Genomic DNA, 23,094 nt, shown 5'->3' on the forward strand with positions numbered 1-23,094 from the left:
GGAGAGCCAGTTCTGGTATATTGATTTGGAAGCTTGATTGTTTTCTGAACCGTATAGGCTATTTCACCAATCTCGGTCCTGGAGGGCCGCTGTCCTGCAGAGTTTAGCTCCAACCAGCTCCAACACACCTGTTTGAAAGTTTCTAGTATGCCTAGTGAGACCTTGATTAGCTGGTTCAGGTGTGTTTAATTGGGGGTGGAGCTAAACTCTGCAGGACATCGGCCCTCCAGGACCGAGATTGGTGAACCCTGGGCTAGGGAGTAGGCTACGGACGTGATCAGCGTACACCCTGAGATAATTAAGTCAAAGACAAGTACATTGTCATTATACTTATACTGTATAAGTATAATGACAATACTCCTACCCGACTCGTCATGAGTCTATAGCCTAAAGGTAGACCTTTTACAGGAGTATATTAATATAAATAGAGGAAGTGGCTCGTGACCAAGTTACGTGATCGCGGTAGAAACTAACCAAACTCATTAATATGCTATGGACCGAGCCCAAAACCACGCTGCATTTCCACTGTTGGGCCACAAGCTCTGCAGAGCTTCACACGCCCGAACAATGGTTCGAATTACGTGGGAGCCAGTGGGAGCCATAGAGAGAGGATGAGCCCCATGAAAGCAGTAAAATCATACACCTGTGGGGGTCTCTAAAAATCTTCAGCACCATTATTTTAAATTACAAATAAAGCACTTTTTCCTTAAGACTACTGTAGCATGACTTAAAAGATAGGTCAAGATGCCAAACACATGGATCTCACGGGATCGTCATCACACTACATCCTTATGCTTAAATCAAGTGATCAAAGTGCTCGTTGCCGCTGCGATCAGTGGCGCGGATACTGTGTTTGTTTGTGGCTCGCGCATTCTTCACTCGGACGCGCGCTTCAATCCGTTGTGGAGACTCTCTATTCGTTCCAGTGAAATTACAAAACAAAATGCACACAAACGTGTCTCTGCCTGATATACAACCACTGATAAACATAATCGGATTTGATAAAAAGAGAAAAAAAAAACCTGTACGGATTCGAACCCACTACCTCTGACACGCTTGGCAAAAGTTCAACCACTAGACCAGTTAAGTACACGCTTCAACTTTACCTCATTAAACGACAAATTAAACCAAATGTACTATTTAAATTGAATTGTGTCCAACGCTTTTTTTTTTTTTTATTAAATTTGAATTATATTTACAAATTTTTATATTTTTATATTACATTATTAAGATACACCGCCCCTGCTCATATGCTACTTTTTTTTTTTTTTTTTTTTAAAGAGACCCCCACAAAGATGAAATCATAATTCGAACCCACAAACCCCTCACATATCATTCTTTAGTAAGCGAGTTGCTGGTCATCCTCATGCTCTCTCTCCCCTCCCCTCCCCTCCCCTCCCCTACCCTCCCCTACCATCCCCTCCCATCCCATCAGCCCTCCCCTCCCATCCCATCAGCCTTTATCTAATCTTTGATTCAAACCATCGACGTAAACTTAGGGAACCGACTTGATTTGGTTTGTTTTCAGATGTGAGGTAATCGGAGACAGTTGGTTCTCTGAGCACTGAGAGGAAAGTAGATTTTTAACAGCTGAAGACAACATGCACAGGAGAAGAAACACTTTCGATCTCTCACTCTATGGACTGTTTTTGATTTATCTCAAATGCTCCAGCATAGCAGGCAAGTGAAATATTTATACTTTTGTTTATGTTAGATATGCCAGCAGATATATGTTCACTCACTCTTTTTCTATTAATTGTGCAGGTGTAAAGATTATTGGCCATGATACAACAGTCATGAAAGGAGGAAATGCCACTTTGTTTTGTCATCTGACGGAGACTGAGGAGAATTTAACTCATATCGTCTGGCAGAAACAGACAAGAGGAAACCCTGAACAGCACAGCTTCTTTATCATCCACAAGGATGGGAAAACTGAACACAGAAATGATTTACAGGACAAGGTCAAATTTATTGGGAACTTTAAAGAGAAGAATGGATCGATTCAGCTGCTGGGAATGTCACTCCTGGATGACGGGATCTACACTTGCATCTTCAACACATTTCTTAGTGGAAAAATTCTGACAAACATCAGTGTCACAGTACATGGTAAGACTGCGAATGTTATTCTCTCACTTTGGGTTTCAAGTTCAAACAAAATTGACAAATGTGTCATTTATTAACCCATGTAGCCTAGTGTAACTGTGTAACTCTCTTTCTTTCACAAAATACACACAAAATATTTACATGCAATTACAATGATTGGGGACTGAAGCTTTCAAGCTTCAAAAAAAGGACACAAAAGCATCATTGTCATAGTGATATATTCCAAATCCCGTACAGTTTTGGGAAAAGATGAAGGGGGAGTAACATCACGACAGGATTTTCAGTTTTTGGATGAACTACTGACAGTCATTTAAATGTTTCATGAAGATATTTCCTCTCACAAACATGGTGTAAATCAACACTTGGAAAGTGAAATTACATTAAAATAGATAATTCTGTGATCCTGTTACACACCCTTCATGTTTTTCCAAACCTGTAAGGATTTTATTTATTTAATAATAAGGGGATGTTTTGAAGAGTATTATCTTTACCCTACAATTACTATAAAGTTCCTCATGTAAATCTACCATATGGTTTTACAAGATTTGTAATATCGCAAATGAGTCATATAAATCACTGCTACGATATTTTAATGGTGTTTTTGTGTCCTTTTTTGAAGCTTGGAAGTACGGATATGTTTTATTTTTGCAAAGGTCCCTTTAGGGGCTCCGTATGAAAGCTTCAGTCTGCAAAAAAAATAAAAAAAAATAAAGGATTTTCAGTTTCGGATGAACTACTGAATGTAATTCATCAGTATGTTTCATGAGTATATTTCCTCTCACAAACATGGTGTGTGTAGAGCAAAATTTGTAAATGTGAAATGACAGTGTTTGTTAGGTATGCACAATATCTGGGCCATATTAATTATTGGCTAATTTTGATGACTCATGGTTCACAATTCATTTATTGTCCTTTTTCTTTTAAAATGTAGTTCCTCCCGAGGGGAAAGTAACGGGAAGCACACATGTTTCCAATCATTACGACGTTACTTTGGCATCATGTGTAGCCTCGAATGGCCGTCCTGCAGCAGAAGTGTTATGGAGATTAGGAGCTCTGAATGACTCTCTGAGAACAGAAGCCAGCTGCACACAGCACTCAGACGGCACCGTCACTGTTGTGACCAACATACTGGGAGCACCATCTAAACATTTAAACCAGAAGAAGATCCAGTGCGTGATAAAGCACAGCACACTGACAAAGCAGCTTGAACTCAACTATGTGATAAATGTCCACTGTAAGTAACACTGTACACACAGTAAAAGTCAAGCTAGTGTACAAATTAATATAACAGTCAGGGGCATCACTAGCAGGTCTGGGCCCCTGTATATCATATTTGTTTGCTGGTGGAGGTGGAATGCAGGGGAATTTTTTACTCCTATAAAAACATCACAGTTTTTGGCCTAACTAATGATTATACTTGGACAGAAGTGTAACTGGGTCAGTACAAGATCAGGCTGCCCTCCTGTAACTAAGCATACCTAAATTTCAACGCCACATGAACAATGTTTATGGTAAGCCAATATTATTATTATTTTCTTATTTTTGAATTCTCTTAGATCCTCCAGAAGTGGTGAAGATAATCCCTGATGATCCAACAGAGGCTGAAGAATATCACTGTCTAGTGGATTGTAACCCAGCACCGACTAGCTACATCTGGATCAGGTAGCCTAATGAAGTCCTCAGTTCTTTGATTTCTACACTTTTCAGACACATTCAGGCTCTGTCCACACTAGTGCATTTTCGTTTTAACACTGCGTTTTTAAAAAGAAAACAATCCTCGTTCATTCTGGTGTTTCCACTGCGTTTCAGAAAAGATCTCCATCCACACTACATGACCGAAAACGCATGTCATTCATGCACACTGGTATGGAACGCCAAAGCTGACGTAATAATAAATAAATAAATACATAAATATACAAAGAAATGTAAAAAAGTATTTATACTTTTATTTCCTTATTTATGTATAATTGTATTTTTACCACATTTATTTATTTTTTAATGTATTTATTTATTTATTTATGCATTTATTTATTGAAGAGTAGCTAGGAATCCACCATGCCTTAAAATTAGTCCATATGAAGTGCGCAGACAAAAAAAAATCCAATAAGAGAGGCACTTCAAAAGAGTCCGCACACTCCACAAAAGACGAAGGACGCCAAAAAGCGAGATAAAATCAAGTGCTTTTACTGAGAAAAAGGCAAACGTTTCGGTCACATGCGACCTTTCTCAATGGCAAAGGTTGCATGTTACCGAAACGTTTGCCTTTCTTGTTTACTAGGTATTTTTGTAAGATTTTCCCAAGCATCGATGTTTTACCACAGGTTTACAATAATAAGTGATACATTGATCATAATGAACTAATTTGTGTCAAGATTGCACATTAGTCACACAGTAATAAAGTGGTAATTACAGTTATTTCACTAAAGAAGGAGGACGCACTTACTAATGTTGTGTCTGTTTCTGTTTATTTGTAGTCACAGGACAGTATTTACATCACATTTAGAAAGAATGATAATTTCTACAAACTGCCCGTGCAAAATCAGTTTTTGTGTGTGTTTTTAGTAATTGTTGGTTTGGTGCCCGTGAAAGAGACTGTGAACGCATTGAATTCAGGGAGCAGGCTAGGTTACTACAATTGATGGCCGTGAATAAAATATAATATTCAGAAGTAAACAGTGTAGCTGACATAGTGTTTATGTCAGAATGTTTATTTTTAAACCACAACCTTCTAAGTGCTTCTTTTACCGATATATTTAAGAAAACGCTATGCTTGAGCAAACAGTTTGTGAATAGGCAACTACAAATGATGCCCGTGTAAGAGACTGTGAACGCATTGAATAGGATATGTTTAGTTGGTGAATAGCATAGGTTCCCTTTCGTCATCAGGGAACTCCAACGCCTCGTCGGGGGAGTTCCCCTGACGAATTGGGATCACGCTAGGGAGACCAATTGCCTACGAGTGAATTAAACGAGCCAATGAAAATTGGCATGCAGGACTTGCATTCCGCAGCCCGCCTACCAGCGTGGGTATAAAGGCGGAAGCAACGCATTGCATAGTGCTTTTCGCTGAGGAGCCGACCGATTGTGTCCTCTCTGAGTGAATGAGCTTTAAGATTGTATGTATCTTACGCTCTACGAGTCTGCTGTTTCGGGAAGGGATCTCTCTGTGTTGGTGAGACGGCGTTTCAGCGACCGCGCGATTTCCTGTCTGCCGGCTGCGTCTACACGCTGTTAATTCAAAAGCTGTTTTTACAGCTGGTAAACGGTTGAATGCGCACAGCGGGCTTGCAGTTTCCCCGCTGTGTCGCCGCGTTGGGTCCCTGTGTGCTTCAGCACAATAAAGAGAGTCATTTCTTCCTGAAAGAGCAACACGAGTGAAGATCGCGTCCTTTTCAGGATGACGTTTCACTCGTGTGTTTCTGGATGTGATTGTTTCCTGTCCTCATTTGACGGCCACATTCGTTGTTTCACATGCCTAATCAGTGTGTGAGACTACGTTCGTGGGTGGTTCATGTTCTCTCAGGAGTGCATGACCACGTCGGCACGTTGTTCGTCTCCCCTTTTTTAAAAGGCTCGAGCCGCTCAGCGTGCCGTGTGCCGTCGAGCGCCGGCTGACAGCGCGGGTTGTCACGGCAATTCGGCATTCGGCGCTCTAGATGCGCGATCGAGACTCGTGTACCTCTACGAGGTTGAGTCCCTTTGCTTATTCCCCATCTAGTTCCTTTTCAAAAAAGAGGACTACTTTGGCTAATAGCATTGGTGATCTGGGGGTTACAGTGCGGAACGTCTCGCCAGGTGAAAGACCCTCACGAGCTTCCCACTCCTCTAGCGCATCGCAAACATGCTGAGACTGTGTTCGTGGGTGGTTTATGCTTTCTTATGAGAGCATGACCACGTCGGCGCGTTGTTCGCCTTGCCTGAAGGCTTGAGCGCCAGCGTGCCGTGTGTCATCGAGACGATGGCCACGTTCACTGTCTTGCATGCCTGGTTGACGGCCACGATCACTGTTTCACATGCCTAATCAGTGTGTTGAGACTGCGTTCGTGGGTGGTTCATGTTCTCTCATGAGTGCATGACCACGTCGGCACGTTGTTCGTCTCCCCTTTCTCGTAAAGGCTTGAGCCGCTCAGCGTGCCGTGTGCCGTTGAGGCTTTCGGATGGGATTCTGGTCTTTCTCATGAGGGACCAAGCATTTCATTCGGGGCCCCAGGGGAGGGCAGATGTCGATCGCTACATCGGAGAGAGAGCTGTTATACTCTGAAAATGATGCTGAGTTCCTACTATAATGGTGTGTTCTCATGCTGAAGATTCAGACTTGACAGCCACACTTTCCTGGGCTGTTCTAAAGTGCCTGGATGGGTGTGAAAAATTTTGGCAGTATGGAAGCATTTTGGTGCCAATATGGCAAGCCAAACATGCTTAAATCTGCAGAAGTTTTTCCTCTCTCACTACCCCTGCACATTCAGTGCACGTGGGTAGTTCTGACTCGGAGTAGAGCTGCGCTTTATGACTGACCATGATTAGTCACAGCGCTGGCCTTCGTTCAGACGATGTCCACACTGGTGGTCCAGAAGCGCCTTAAAACCAGCCCACTCGGAGTTCGTTTCCCCCCAGCAAAAGTAAGGGAAACGACCCTGAGAGGAGCGACCCAGAGTATGTGACGTCTGCTCTTCAGGAGTGTGTGTCATCACCACTCCTTCCCCCGGAGGAGGGCCGGGTGGAGAATCCTTTGTTGAATTTTCTTGTTTCTGTTCCGCCGCCGACCAGCCGGTCGGTGGTACCCAAAACCTCATTAAAAGAGCAGTTTCTTCCTCCTCTGGGTCATTCACGGTTGGGACTGCCGAACATGCAGTCTCTCCCGCTCGAGAGTGGGACGTCAGTGTGCGCCACCCTCGGGTCTCGCCACTCTCAGTCCCCTCTTCCCAGCTCTCAGATAGCAGTGGCGCCACCTCGGTCACGTCACTCCTGTCTGCCGCTGGGCGGGAAGGCACGGAGACCAGCAGCCGCCCTTGGGCCTCGCTCCTCGTCTCCTCCCCTTCCCTCGCCAGGCGACAGCCCGCAGCAGAACACTCTCGGGTCTTCTCTGCCGTCTGTCCCCCGGTGGAAGCAGGTAGGTGTTGTCCAAGCACACACCCAGACCCCGCTCTCGGCCGCTACAATGCCACCGGAGCCGTGTCCCTGCCTTCCACCTCGCTGCCCCTCCGCGGGTACGCCGACGGTGCGGGTGGGCTCGTTGCGGCGGTCTCTCGGAGCCTGGTTAGCGCTCCTGAGGCCGTCGCGCTGGCTCATCCGCACCATCCGGCTCGGCTATGCAATTCAGTTTGCACGCCGGCCTCCCAAGTTCAGGGGCGTCCACTTCACCCGTGTGCGTCCAGTGGATGCTCCTGTCTTGCGGAAAGAGATCGACGCCCTGCTGGCGAAGGACGCGATCGAGCCGGTCCCTCCAGCCGAGATGAGGTCAGGGTTTAACAGCCCTTACTTCATTGTACCCAAGAAAGGCGGTGGGTTATGGCCAATCCTGGACCTGCGAGTATTGAATCGGGCCCTGTACAAGCTCCCGTTCAAGATGCTCACGCAGAAACGCATTTTCGAATGCATCCGTCCCCGGGATTGGTTTGCAGCGATCGACCTGAAGGACGCGTACTTTCATGTCTCGATTCTTCCCCGACACAGACCATTTCTTCGGTTTGCTTTCGAGGGTCGAGCATATCAGTACAAGGTCCTACCCTTCGGGCTGGCCCTGTCGCCCCGTGTCTTCACGAAAGTCGCGGAGGCGGCCATTGTTCCCATGAGAGAACAAGACGTTCGCATTCTCAACTATCTTGACGACTGGCTCATTCTGGCACACTCGCGAGATGTGTTGTGCGATCACAGGGACATGGTGCTCCGGCACCTCAGTCAGTTGGGGCTTCAGGTCAACTGGGACAAGAGCAAGCTCTGCCCCGTGCAGAAGATCTCTTATCTCGGTATGGAACTGGACTCGGTCGCCCAGACTGCGCGCCTCATGGAGGAACGCGTCCAGTCAGTACTCAACTGCCTCAAGTCTTTTCGAGGCAAGTCAGCGGTCCCACTGAAACAGTTTCAGAGGCTCCTGGGGCATATGGCAGCTCGGTCTGTTGCATATGAGTCCGCTCCAGCACTGGCTTCACGATCGAGTCCCGAGGTGGGCGTGGCAGAGCGGCACGTTCCGGGTCAAAGTCACCCCGCACTGTCGCCAAACCTTCACCCCTTGGTCGGATCCTGTGTTCCTACGGGCCGGAGTGCCCCTAGTCCAGGTTTCCAGGCATGCTGTGGTATTCACAGATGCTTCTGCCAAGGGCTGGGGGGCCACGTACAAAGGGCATGCAGTCTCGGGTCTGTGGACGGGGCCCCAGCTGCATTGGCACATCAACTGCCTAGAGTTGCAAGCAGTACGCTTACCCTTGTGTCGCCTCAAGGGCTTTCTCAAACACAAGCACGTACTGGTCCGTACGGACAGCACTGCGACCGTTGCGTACATCAACCGACAAGGTGGTCTACGCTTCCGTCGTATGTCGCGACTTGCCTCCCACCTCCTCTTATGGAGTCAGAAGCATCTGAGGTCGCTTCGTGCCGTTCATGTCCCCGGGGAACTCAATCATGTGGCCGACGAGCTTTCACGTCAGCCTCCCCTTCCGGGAGAATGGCGACTCCATCCCCAGGCGGTCCAGCTGATTTGGCGAATCTTCGGAGCCGCACAGGTAGACCTGTTTGCCTCTCCGGACACGACCCATTGCCAGTGGTATTACTCCCTGACCGAAGGAACTCTCGGCATGGATGCCCTGGCACACAGCTGGCCCCGGGACCTATGCAAATATGCGTTTCCCCCAGTGAGCCTTCTTGCACAGACCCTGTGCAAGGTCAGGGAGGACGAGGAGCAGGTCCTTTTGGTGGCCCCGTATTGGCCAGCCCGGACTTGGTTCCCAGAACTCATGCTCCTCGCGACAGCCCCTCCTTAGCCGATTCCTCTGAGGAAGGACCTACTTCTCAGAGAAGGGGCACCCTAGTGCACCCGCGTCCAGACCTTTGGAAACTCCATGTCTGGTCCCTGGATGGGACGCGGAGGTTCCAGATGGCCTGCCACAGGCAGTGGTAGATACCATCTCTTCAGCTAGAGCCCCCTCTACGAGGCGCCTCTATGCTCTGAAGTGGAACCAGTTCGTCGGCTGGTGTTCTTCCCACGGGGAGAACCCACGAACTTGCCCGATCAGAGTCGTGCTCTCCTTCCTACAAGAGGGGTTGGAGCGAAGGCTGTCTCCCTCCACTCTCAAAGTGTATGTTGCCGCAATAGCCGCACATCACGATGTAGTTGAAGGTAAGTCCGTGGGGAAGCACGACCTGGTCATCAGATTCCTTAAGGGTGCTAGGAGGCTAAATCCACCTCGCAGTTTGCACCCTGTACCCTCTTGGGACTTAACTTTAGTGCTTAGAGCGCTTCAAAGTCCTCCTTTTCAGCCTTTGCCGACAGTAGAGCTTAATTACCTGTCCATTAAGACAGCGCTCCTGTTAGCGTTGGCTTCCTTCAAGAGGGTAGGGGATCTGCAGGCATTTTCGGTCGACGAATCGTGCCTAGAGTTCAGGCCTGGCCTTTCTCATGCTATATTGAGACCCCAGCTCGGATATGTGCCCAAGGTTCCTACCACTCCCTTCGCGGACCAGGTGGTGAACCTGCAAGCGCTGCCCCAGGAGGAGGCAGACCCAGCCTTAGCTTTTCTCTGTCCCGTCCGGGTTCTCCGGGTTTATATAGACAGAACGCAAAGCTTCAGGACCTCAGATCAGCTCTTTGTTTGTTACGGAGGCCAGCAGAAGGGGAAGGCTGTCTCCAAGCAGAGGTTAGCCCACTGGCTAGTGGATGCTATCACCAGGGAAAGCTTATGAGTCCCAGGGTGGGCCCTAGGAGTGTTGCCGCTTCCTGGGCTCTGGCACAAGGCGCCTCGCTAACAGACATTTGTAGAGCTGCGGGCTGGGCGACACCAAACACGTTCGCTAGGTTTTATAGCCTACGTGTGGAACCTGTTTCCTTCCGAGTACTTGCTACAGCCAGTAATTAGAGGGAATAGGTGTGTCGGCTTGCGACGCCATTCAGTGAGCGGATACGTGCGTCTTTTTTGCTCCGTTGGTTACCCAACAAATGGCTAACCTCGTGAGTTCCTCCATCACCCCCTCCGGTGCCAGGCGTTGCGGACCACCTGGCACCAGGTCTGCTACCTTCAGTAAGGAGTTGCTAGTAGACTGGGTGCCTTTTCCAGTGGTCCCTGCGGTGACCATGATTGCCACGTGCAGTTCAGCCGTGTCTTCCCCTTGACAGACTCATTCTGTCGTCCCTGTTGAGTATGCTCCTCACTCCTCCGGACTGGGACTACCTTCAAGGACTGCCATATGTTTCACTACCCTACGTGGTTAGTACATGTGTGTATTTGAGGGCCTTCCTCTAGGCTGCCTCAGCTTCTGCAGCGTTCCCCCCCCCCCTTATTATTTCCTTGGGGTCGGGCACGCTTTCCCAGTGTTATCCAATATCCACTGATTGGGTCTTCCCGAGTGAGATTCCTTAGCTAGCTCCCGCAAAATTTTCTGGAAACTGCTGCAGGGTAGCTTAGCTGGGCGCTGGAAGGGGCCAGCACCATGTCGTTTTGGTAGGGATCCCAATTCGTCAGGGGAACTCCCCCGACGAGGCGTCGGAGTTCCCTGATGACGAAAGGGAACGTCTCGGTTACGTATGGTAACCCTCGTTCCGCCTCGTCCCGTCGCCATGTTGCTGTACCTTCGCGGAGGACCGGACACCGTTCGGCTCCTCAGCGAAAAGCACTATGCAATGCGTTGCTTCCGCCTTTATACCCGCGCTGGTAGGCGGGCTGCGGAATGCAAGTCCTGCATGCCAATTTTCATTGGCTCGTTTAATTCACTCGTAGGCAATTGGTCTCCCTAGCGTGATCCCAATTCGTCAGGGGAACTCCCCCGACGAGGCGTCTCCGTTCCCTGGACTCGGGGAACGAGGGTTACCATACGTAACCGAGACGCTACTATTACACAGTAGCGATAACGTTAAGCGCACCAGAATCTATCTATAAATTACAGAAGTAAACAGCATAGCTGACTTATAGATTCAGTTTACATCCACAAATGAATATGAATTACATCCACAATGAATTACATCCACATCCGTCGATTCAGGGAGCAGTGCAAATTGAATTTGAAATCCATCGGACTAACGGTTCGAGAGATATGTGGTTAACAGACACACACACAGACAGACACACACACAGACAGACACAGACAGACAGACAGACAGACTTTTCTGTAATTTATAGATAGATAAATAGATTTTCCACCAAAAATACAAACGGAGGACCTTTATATGACTTGTCTGATTTCTTCAAGCGGTCATATTTACCATGTTTACTATGGTAATCAGGGTTTGAAATTAACTTTTTCACTCACTGGCCAATTTGGCTACTAAATTTTTAAGTTACCGGCCATTCAGAACTTCTACTTTAGCCAAAAAAAGAAATTAACCAGATTAACTATGTCACAGCTTATATATAATGGATTTCATACATGAATTTCTTATTCAAAGAAAATCCTGTCATCCATCCATCTCCTCCCTTCCTCTTTCCTCTTTCAAGTTTCCAGATTATTGCCTTTTACCATTTTACATCATCACATGTATACTGTAGGTCTTGAGACATTAGAAAATGCCGGGCAGTCTGGTTGATAAACAACTCTATGAGAAGACAAAGGACGTTTCTGGAAATTAACATTTGAACTCTCTCTTGAGAAACTAGCATCCCCATCCAAGACGAAATCACACTCCCCCATCCCGTCTCTCTCTCATGCTGAGATCACCTGAATTCACCCAAAAATCTATATGGTTTAATGTGAACAATTATCATACAGCACTATACATGTGTGGTATCATTTGAAATGTCTCAGTGCGACTGGTACAAAGGTCTCATCCCCAAATAAGTCAAACATGAGGTAATACAGTTTTTAAGAGTTTAGCGATATCTTGCTTACAGAGGAGGTTGGGTCTTCCATGCAAATGGCATCCTGCCATCAAAAGGTGTAAACTCTGGTGGAGACAGTGATTCATGCAAATTCCCATTGTTAGCACATGTGAAAAGAAGTTTCTGTCTCGGTCTGAGTACTTAAAGAAATGCCACAAGAGGCTCAGTGCGATTTTGAAGTTGACATCAGCCTGTAATGATGGACGTCTTCAGACATTCAGCATTATGTATTTTTCTAATGTCAGGTTTGCGTCTTTTCTCTTTATTCCAGAGCATTTGAAGTTTTGTATTTATTATCTTTGAACATTAACCTGACCATTAATAAATTGTTATATTTGGATTTATTCTGACTTTGAAATTATTAACTTTAATAGATTACGTTGTATCCATTGTTTCCGCAAATCTGCGTCCAGGCTTAAGTACATACTAGATCCCAGTGTAGATGGAGCGTGAGGCACATCCGGTGGGATTCTAGATTCCTGACTCACTGCTTGACCTGCAGGCGCATTACTATAGGGGGCTAGATACGAATACTATTGAGGTGATAGCAAGCATTGGAGCGGCATTATCTTAATGTACTAGCCATAACCTCTGGTTATTGTTTTGGGCTTTTGCTAAGTTGTCCTATAGGCGACTGTAGGGCTACATGGGTACTTTTTAACAAAAACAAGCCTGTTGCGACATTGTTGAACTGCTTTAGCCATAACCTCTGGTTATCGATCAGACTGGTGAGTTTGTGATCGTGGGCCCGGATAATATGAACGGCCGGTGCGAGGCACCCGAATGAACGAGGATAATAAGAGTAAAGAGTTAAATAGAATAATCAAATGCGTCTCCAAACTATTATACAAATGACCAATAACCAATTGGCATTCTAATCTAAATTTGAGGTTGTGATAAAATGGAGTCATGATAAAAGTTTAATTGGAATTAAATTACTTTGCTATGCTGAAAAGACTGTAACATGCAGTAAACCTTCACCTGGGGAAACTGTCGCTGGACTGATTGGGCAGGCCTTAGACTTTCGTATAATGTCAGTTTCTCTCATGTGTCTTCATTAACAGAGTGAATGGAAGTACTCCGCATTCTGAAGGCAACAAACTTTTCATCCCAAAATCATCCTCCGATTTAAATGGTGTGTATATCTGTAGAGCGTCAACCGCGTATGGAGGCGTGTCAGGTGTGCTCTATGTGGATAACACTGGTGAGTCCTTTAAAATAGTTATGTTTTTTATTATTATTTTATTCATATTATTCTTCTGTTCTATTCAATTCTAGTCTATACATGTATGCATTTAGGAACAGAAGTAAATCAACAGAGAAACAACAATATTCATAGACAAAACTTAAATATGTAACCTGACAGTTCTCTTTTTCTCGATCTTATTCGATCTGTTTTGTAGGATCCACTGATGTCTGTCGGGATCTGTTTATCTCCAGCTGGGCCATCCTGGTTTTACTGTGTTGTTTATTCTGCACAGTGTCTCGAGTTCTAACGTTCTACTGAAGTAAAAGTAGATTTTACTAAAGTAAGCACATGGTAAAGTCAACCACAGCTAAACTGATGTGTTGTGACAGAGCAGTGCTGGGGAAGGACATGTTACGTGCCTATGTTATGTTTCATGACTGTTTCAATTGCTTGTGTGTGAATTATGTGTGCATCTGTTTAATTTTTACCATGTTATTCTTGGGTGTGTTTGAGTACACTCTCAGAAAAAAAAGGTACGAAAACTGTTACTGTCACAATACAGTGTGACAGACAGACGAAGACTAGAAGAAGAATATAATTCCAACACGAAGTTTAATAAATCCAAACTGACAAGATAATCAATTCAATAAGAGCAGAGAAACACACAGAACGCGACCGAACAGCGAATGAGTGTGAGGCTTCAACTTATATAGGAAACACATTGAAACCAAAAACACAAACGAGGAGCAGGAAAACTGAGCAAGGAAGAGACGTGACAAATTTATTTATTTATTTGTGAACATTTATTAGAGGATCAACCCCATGAGATGAAACATCTCGTTTTCATGGGGGTCCTCAGGGTCATGTCCAAACAACATAGAACAGCAGAACAACAGAGTAGATACAATCAAATAAAGCAATAAAATCATAATAATAATAAAATAATAATACAAAAAAAAAAACCTTAACGCACACACTCACACACATTCACACGCACCATATGGACATGCACGCGCACGCACACGCACACACACACACACACACACACACAAGCTCTCACTATCCCCACCCATCACAGATGGAGTAAAGTAAGCCACAGTGGTTCCCAAACTGGTATGTATACCACTAAACACATTTTATTTTATTTTATTTTATACCCCTTTTAAGTAAAACCTTTTTAATCTAGGACTCAGCATGAAGGTGCTTTGGAAGTCGAGCGTTTTAAGAGGGGTATTTGATGTGAGATGTTTGAGAACAACTGGTGTAACATATTGCATATAACACAATAATCCCAAATATAACTGACAAAGTTAACATCACTATATATGTACATATATATACGTAAGCACATTCATATATAGCCTACCCACATACATAACATGGCACATATCGATGCTAAATGCTGAATGCTGAAATGCTAGAAACATAGACAAGTATTCCGAAGATGTGTTAAAGGAATAGTTCACTTTAAAATGAAAATTCTGTCATCATATACTCACCCTCATGTTGTTTCAAACCTGTATGAATTTCTTTCTTCTGCTGAATACAAAGGAAGATATTTAGAAGAATGTCAGTAACCAGACAGTTTCTGGGTCCCATTGACTTCCATAGTATATATTTTTCCTACTATGGAAGTCAATGGGAAGTTTTGATCCTGTTGATAATTTATAGGCTCTAGAAATTTGCATCAGTAGGCTAATATATTTATAAATAGGCATTAAACTTATTGTTTAACAAAATGTTATAAAGAATGTTTACTGTAAGTTATGTGAGAATAAAATGTTTTAAAAATGTGCCTTAAATGTTGTAACAAGCATTGCCAAACAAGCATTCTGTTTTCAATGAATGACATATTATGATACAAACATAAAATATAATGAAATTGGGTAACACTTTATAATAACCGCTAATCATTAGTTAAGCATTAGTAAACAGTTAATTCATCATTTATAAAGCATAATAGACATTAATAAACAGTTTATAAATACAGCTATAAATGCTTTATACTTGATTAATAAGCATATCTATAATGTTTAATAATTGTATTTTCATACTTTATTAATGATCAGTTTATCATTTCTAAATGAAGTATAGCATTATTTACAAACCAGTTACATTATTTACCATTATTTACAAACTAGGTGTTGTCATTGATTAATAAGATCACTTAGAAAGTGTAAGTAAATGTAGTAGATTCAGGTAGTTATAAAGCATTTAGTTGTGGTCAGAGGTCAGTTAACTATTTTGTGAGCTCATCTAAAGTGAGGACTAGTTATGCTTTGTAAAGCGTTTACAACGGAGATTTAAAGGCTCATTGATCTTCTAAACAGAAAAAGGAAACAAACACAACACAGCGATACAGAACAAAAAAATATTTAACAGCCTTTAAATCTCCTTTGTAAACGCTTTACAAAGCATAACTAGACCTCACTTTAGATGAGCTCACAAAAATAGTTAACTGACCACTACTAAACGCTTTATAACTACCTGAATTAACCATGAATTACAGAAGAAATACATGTTAATAAACCATTGTTACGACCCCCGATATAGTGTAGGGGTTCGGGGGTCCAATATTTAAAATTGACATTAAAGAGAAACATATATAATCTATATGTTGTACAAAGACCCACCAATCCAAGTAACTGTGCAAAAAGCCAATACCTTTATTCAGTACAACAAGGTTATAGGCAAAAGTGAAGCAAGACAAACACATATAGATAATATACAGAATATACAAACACAGAATATAGATAATATATACAGTGGATACAGAATTTCTGTAAGATGGTCAATACCACAAAGAGGAAGAGGGGACGTGGGCGGCGCCAAAGAAAAGAAAGTAACAAAACCAAACAAAGTCTAATTTTTAAATAACCTTTAATCCTAACTAAGAAAATAAAGAAAACAAACAAAGATCTTCAGCGTCCATGACCCCCTATCTAATCTTCACTAACTACCCAAAACCAAAAGTACATGGAGTGGCACTCGCTCCTAACCCAATGTACTAGGCAACCCAAAAAACCCTACGTGTTGCAGCATATGTCACGTGACGTTCTTACCTGTCCACTTCTTTCAGGACTAGTAACATACAGTGTATACTCATGTTGCATAAAACAAAAGAAACGAATACAAGAAGAATTTACACATACACTCAAATCAAGCAACACACAAACAAATGGGTTACAGTAATAACAGCAGGGTAATTTGTGCAAGATATCAACACAAAGCCACGTGGGGAGAAAGAAACGTCTGGCATTCTCTGTTATCTGAGGTGGTATTTTCCCATTGGCAACAGTGATGATTCTGACCATTCTGCTCTGACTTGGGTATTAAATCAGCCTAAACCATCCTCCCGCTTGACCAGGTGGGCTTTAAGGTTGCAAGGTTTTAGCTTCACTGCACCGTAAGGGATCATGTAATGTGGTACCTGATGCCCTGTCCAGAGGAATACCTGTGCAAGAGGTGGTAAGCCACATTGCCCTATGCCAACCCACAAAACCAGACCCTAATTTACCAGTCAGCTGGGATGAGATTGGAAAAGCTCAAAAGCTTGGTTCTTCTTTACAGTCATTATGGGAGTCAGCTAAGCAACCTAACACCGATCAAAACTGCATTGCTTACAGTTGAAGCATAAAAACACAAAACAATAAATAAAGTCAAATATACCTTTTTTTTAAACCAATCCTGCAATGGTACTCAATGGTTTGCCTTGGGTTTGCAGGGCTGGCAAGACACAGGGCTTTCTTGAAAGCTGCAGGAGAAATCGACGGTTGCCATGTCCGAATCAAGCCTCCAAGCGGCCCTGATGGTCAATGCTACAGGAACAGGAAAATGTTCCCGTCCATCATCCTGCAGGCTGTTTGTGACCATCAGGGCAGCTTCAGTGACACCTGCGTGGGCTGGCCCGGATCAGTGCATGATGCACGAGTGCTCCGCTATAGCCCTTTGTGCAGGAGGTCAGTGTACCCTCCTCCAGGGCACTTCATCCTCGCAGACGGAGGGTACCCATGTCTTCAACACCCACTCCCCCTCATCACTCCCTACAAGAGGCCAGTGCGAGGTGTGGGAGCCCGGCGCTTTAATCTCCATCATTCCAAGGCACGCTCCATTATAGAGCATGCTTTTGGGATGATGAAGACCAGGTTCAGGGCCATCTTCCTAAAAGTGCTGGAGGTGCACCACAACTTTGTACCTCATGTAAGTGAACTGAAAATACATTTTCAAAAAAACATAAAAATAATTAACTTGTTTTTTTCCAGACCATATCTTTCTTTTTTTTTTTTATCACATCCTGTGCCATCCTCTACAACATCTGCCTTGAGGTTGGTGACACCGTGGCCCCGGAGGATGAGCACGAGGAGGATGTGGCAGAGGATGAGGGGGAGCATGTTTTGGAGATGGTCAGTGGGGCTCCCTGGCGAGACCAGCTGATTGCAGAGGTGTCTGCCCTGGAGGAGGTTCCCATTGACCATGATTATTTGTAACAGGCAAGTCAGAGAACTGTAAAGCTGTAATGCCCAAGACCAAAACTGATTGGCCATAGAATGGGTTTGCATGTTGAAATATTTTATGCTTTGATTTAAGGATGCGGGTTAATTTCTTTTATTCTTCCCTCTTTTTGAAATTATTTCAGTGAAATGGCAGCTGTCGATTGAGTCAGCCCTGCAAACCTGTTGTTAGACATTGTAGTGGACAGTGGAAATATGCAGTCAAACACTCTGGAGACCATCCTAGATGATGTCCCACCGGCAGAGAGGCCTTACCAGGGTCTCTATTGTGGAGCCCACCCAGTTCCAGCAGCACCACCAGGGTCTCCCTGCTCAGCTCAATTCTTCTGTTTTAGAATATGATATACAGAAGTTATGTTATAAATAGTTTTAAAAAGTTCTTTATGTATATAAATATTTATTTTTATCTATTTATTTATTTAAAGATTTTTATTTCCAAATTACACCTGTCATTAAAAAAATAAGCAATGTCCAGAACTATTCCTTTTTATTTCACCACATCAAGTTACAAACACAAACAGACGGTCTGGTCGAACGATTAAATCGCACGTTGAAAACAATGATTCGTAAGTTTGTTCACGAGGACGCCAAAAATTGGGATAGATGGCTGGAACCCCTCTTGTTCGCTGTGCGCAAGGTCCCGCAAACCTCCACAGGGTTTTACCCCTTCGAGCTTCTTTAAGGACGTCAGCCCCGTGGGGTTTTAGACGTCCTGAAAGAAACTTGGGAGGACGGACCTTTGGATAGTAGAAACGAAATTCAGTATGTTCTAGACCTGCGAGCAAACCTCCACACACCGGGGCGGCTCTCTATGGATAATTTGCTACAGGCTCAGAACAGACAAAGCCAGCTGTACAATACGGGAACTAAGCTACGAGAATTTACACCGGGAGAGAAAGTGCTTGTATTGCTCCCAACGTCCAGTTCAAAATTATTAGCAAAGTGGGAAGGTCCTTTTGGGGTCACACAGCGAATAGGAGATCTCAATTATGAAGTGGTTCGAACAGATAGGGGCAGGGCACGCCAGATTTACCAGCTCAACCTCCTTACAAAATGGAGTGAAGGGGATTCAGTGATGCTAGTGACGGTAGTGAGTGGAGAGGAAGATCTCGGACCAGAGGTGAGCCACAAAGTACAATCTCTCGCTCTGGCCCCGGGAGGAGATCACCTCTCGCCTTGGCAGCTCACTGATTTAGCAAAATTACAGACAGAGTTTGCGGACGTGTTTTCGCCCCTACCTGGCCGAACCAATTTGATTCAGCACCATATTGAGACGGAGCCGGGCGTGACGCACTTGGCCATACCAGTTACCTGAACACAAAAAAAAGGTTGTTCAAATGGAGTTAGAAGCAATGCTGGACCTGGGAGTAATAGAAGAGTCACATAGTGACTGGGCGAGCCCGATAGTTTTAGTGGCAAAAACAGACGGCTCGGTGCGTTTCTGTGTTGACTATCGCAAGGTGAATGCTGTGCCGAAATTCGACGCATATCCAATACCTCGGATTGACGAGTTGCGGCTAGGTTTATTCAACATTGGACCTAATGAAAGGATATTGGCAGATCCCCTTAACTCCAATGTCCAAAGAAAAAACAGCACAACGCCGTTCGGGTTGCACCAATTTGTTATGCTTCCTTTCGGGTTGTTTGGGGCACCAGCCATGTTTCAGCGCCTCATGGACCAAATTCTTCGGCCCCATGCCGCATATGCCGCTGCTTACCTGGATGATATAATCATCTACAGTAATGACTGACAGCGGCATATGGAGCATTTGGCCGTCCTGAGAGCGCTGAGACTGGCTGGTCTGACGGCTGTAAGAATTGATAAATTAGGAAATTCCAGACGGTCTGTTTTGGGGGTGACCAGGCCCTGAGAGAACAAAAGGACCTCTCTGGAGATTAGCATTTGAACTGGCTCTCATGCACCATCGAGACGAAAGTCTCACCCCCGAGTCATCTAATCTGCATCTCCTTCCCTCTCCCCTCACCCCCTCTCTCTCATGCTCAGGTGACTACCTGATTTCACCCAAGAAAATGTACAGTTTAATGTGAATGATTATCACAGAGTATATTCATGTTTGGTATCGTTTAAAATGTCACAGTGCGACTGGTACAATTCTCTCATCTCAGAATAAGTAAAACACAAGGTAATAAGGTTTTTGAAGGTTTATGGATAACTAGCATACAAGGAGGGGTTGATCTCTCAAGCAAATGGTCACACCCCCCCAAGAGGTGCTACAGTGTACCTCAGAATGCAAATTTACTATTGTTAGCACATGTTTACATGTGAAAGAGGTCTGGCTATTTAATGGAGTACAGCAGGCAGATTGGGGCCTTTTTCTGTATTTCAGATCGGTCCGTTAGGCTGGGAGATGTAGATCTCTCAGCCTAACGTATTTCTTAATGTTGGGTTTGCATCTTATCTCTATTCCAGAGCATTTGATGTTTTGTATCGATTATCTTTGAATTGATTATGGAATTGGCATGATACATTTACCTGACATAATAAATTGTTACATTGTTGATTATTCTAACTGACTTTGATATTATTTCCATTGAAGAGTTAAACGGAATAGTCAAACATTCACTCATGATTAATGATCCACAGATATCATTAAAACCTTTTCATTTATGGAGTCAGATGAAATAAACGAGTAAATATATGATTAATATATATTGCATTTAACCAACCAATACTTCGCATGAGAAAAGGACAGTAAACGTGAGACCTTCCCTGTGTTATTGGAAAACCTCCATTGGACCAATTTCACGGGCCTTACACGGCCAACCCGAAGTACTGTGCAGTTGGGCGTGTGGAGGTTAAATATCTGGGCTTCCACTTGGGTCACGGACAGGTGCGTCCCCAAATTGACAAGACGGCAACAGTTGCAACAAAGGAGGTTAGACAGTTCCTGGGGCTGGCGGGATATTACAGAAGGTTTGTACCTAATTATTCTGATCACTTTTATCTGATAGATAGATAGATAGATAGATAGATAAAAATGGTGCCGTCCTATGGCGACATAGTGGCGCTCTGTCTGTCGATATGTTTGTTAGTGTTATGTTTTTGAGTGGATTACGTCTTTGGGCAGATAAAATACGAAAGGCTGGCCCTCCTTCACATACGAGACAATATGTTAAACTATCAACTAAAGTTGGACTCTTACGCTTAAGATGTTTTTATCGGATCTGCAGACACCAGGGTTAGGCGGGCACATGCCAACCACAAACCCCAGCGGAAGCCCAGGAAACGGGGCAAAAGAGCTGGCGCTCTAGTCCGGCTTAAACGGCCGCGACATCGATCTCCACTACCGAGCATTCTACTGAAACCTGGCTTGGCGCTGGCATTCCTGACTCAGCGGTTAACCAGGACGGCTTCACCCTCCACCGCACCGAGGCTTCTCAGAAGGCCAAAGGCGGCGGTGTATGTTTCTACGTGAACGAGAGGTGGTGCACGGACACAACAGTGATCGCACAGGCCTGCTCCCCAGTTCTCGAGACGCTTACCATAAAATGCAGACCGTTTTACCTACCAAGGGACTTAACTTCTATCATACTGGTCGCTGTTTATACACCTCCTCAAGCTACTGAGTCTGAGGCAGCCCAACAACTTTCTGCTCACATCATGAACGTCGAAAACTCTTATCCGGATGCTACGGTGTTGATTCTAGGGGACTTTAACCACGTCAACTTGAAGCGGTCTCTGCCCAGGTTTAAACAGCAGATTTGGGTGCCCACCAGGTATGATAAAGTATTGGACCAGTGGGGATAGAGATCTATACAAGGCAGCTAAATATGACTATGAGAGAGCTGTTAATAAGGCCAAGGCTGACTACAGGCACAAGCTGGAAAGCAAACTAGAGGCTAATGACAATAGAGGGGTATGGGAGGGTCTGAGGCAGATTACCAACTATACTAGCACAGCACCAGTGGTCAGTGATGATCCTAAGCTGCCTGACAGTCTCAATGAGTTTTACTGTCGCTTTGACAGAAACCATGTTTATGACATCACACAATTGATGAACATCAATACCCCCAGCCCTCCTATTGTAATAGAGGAGAATGAGGTTAGGCTCTTACTACGAAAGCAGAACTGCAGGAAAGCTGCAGGTCCTGACCTCGTGTCCTCTGCTACTATTAAACACTGCAGATGAACTAACCCCAGTCCTCACAGACATATTTAACTGGTCCTTGAGGGAATGCACTGTCCCTCAATGTTTTAAGTCCGCTGTCATAATTCCTGTGCCCAAAAAACCCAACATAAGTTGCCTGAATGACTACCGACCTGTAGCACTAACACCTGTTATAATGGAAATTTTTGAGAGAATAGTATGTAAACATCTGTCCAGTGTGGTCAGGCTCGACCCCTTCCAATTTGCCTACAGGGCAAACAGGTCTGTTGAGGACGCTGTATCCTTATGTCTCCATTCCATTCTACAGCATCTGGAGGCCCCAGGCAACTATGCAAAGATCCTTTGTATAGATTATAGCTCTGCTTTTAATACAATCCTACCTAGCAAACTTTTTCTGAAACTTCAACAAATGGGGGTCCATAATTCCTTATGTTACAGGATCTTGGATTTTCTGGTGCAGAGAACACAAGTGGTCAAAATAGGTAATAACATCTCCAAATGTCAAGCACATTAACACTGGAGCCCCCCAGGGGTGTGTCTTGTCACCTCTTTTATATTCGCTATACACAAATGACTGCACATCACACACTGATTCTGTTAAAATGTTTATATTTGCAGATGATACAACAGTAGTCCGGCTCATTTCTGGGGATGATGATGTTTCCTATAGAAAAGAGGTCCTCTCATTCATTGAATGGCGTTCCAACCACAACTTAGAGTTAAATGTTTCCAAAACTAAGGAGCTAGTGGTTGACTTCCGCAGAAGGGGGAAGTTGTCCCAGCCCTTGCACATCAATGGGGAGGTGGTGGAGCGGGTGGACAGTTTTAGGTTTTAGGTACAACAATATCATCATCTTTAAAATGGGATGATAACATAACCAACATTACCAAAAAAGCCCATCAGAGGCTTTTTTTCCTTCGCCAGCTGAGGAAATTTGGGGTAGCCTGTAAGGGTATGTTGCAGTTCTACTGAGCTGCCATCGAGAGTGTCCTTACTTTTACTATTACTGTCTGGGTATGACAACTCTACTGTCCAGCAGAGGTCGCAACTAGACAGGATAGTCAATACAGCCTCAAAAATCATTGGCTGCAAACTCTCCCCCAACTGTGTGATCTACGAGGCCCGTATTCACCGGAAA

General features: G+C 44.5%; 1 protein-coding gene across 2 annotated transcripts; it reads left to right on the plus strand.

Moving 5' to 3' along the window:
- The first annotated feature begins 1,475 nt into the window (after window positions 1-1,475).
- LOC307164135 (nectin-3-like) lies at window positions 1,476-18,147 on the plus strand. 2 transcript variants are annotated; one of them, XM_079880584.1, is made up of 6 exons: window positions 1,476-1,680; window positions 1,765-2,106; window positions 3,035-3,337; window positions 3,660-3,765; window positions 13,190-13,329; window positions 13,529-15,107. In XM_079880584.1, exons 1-6 carry the CDS (start codon window positions 1,602-1,604, stop codon window positions 13,630-13,632), a joined length of 1,074 nt encoding a protein of 357 aa, XP_079736710.1. In that variant the 5' UTR covers window positions 1,476-1,601; the 3' UTR covers window positions 13,633-15,107. The 2 variants fall into 2 exon arrangements, with proteins under 2 accessions (XP_079736710.1, XP_079736711.1); XM_079880585.1 differs by lacking the exons at window positions 1,476-1,680; window positions 13,529-15,107 and adding an exon at window positions 17,951-18,147 and having other exon boundaries at window positions 1,767-2,106.
- The last annotated feature ends 4,947 nt before the right edge of the window (window positions 18,148-23,094 follow it).

This window comes from Squalius cephalus, assembly GCF_949319135.1.
Source record: "Squalius cephalus genome assembly, chromosome: 9".
Classification (NCBI taxonomy): Eukaryota; Metazoa; Chordata; class Actinopteri; order Cypriniformes; family Leuciscidae; genus Squalius; species Squalius cephalus.

Coding starts and splice junctions, on each gene's coding strand:
- LOC307164135 (XM_079880584.1), top strand. CDS start 1,602: ATGCACAGGAGAAGAAACACTTTCGATCTCTCACTCTATGGACTGTTT. Junction 2,107..3,034: donor CATCAGTGTCACAGTACATG/GTAAGACTGCGA, acceptor TTTAAAATGTAG/TTCCTCCCGAGGGGAAAGTA. Junction 13,330..13,528: donor GCTCTATGTGGATAACACTG/GTGAGTCCTTTA, acceptor TCTGTTTTGTAG/GATCCACTGATGTCTGTCGG.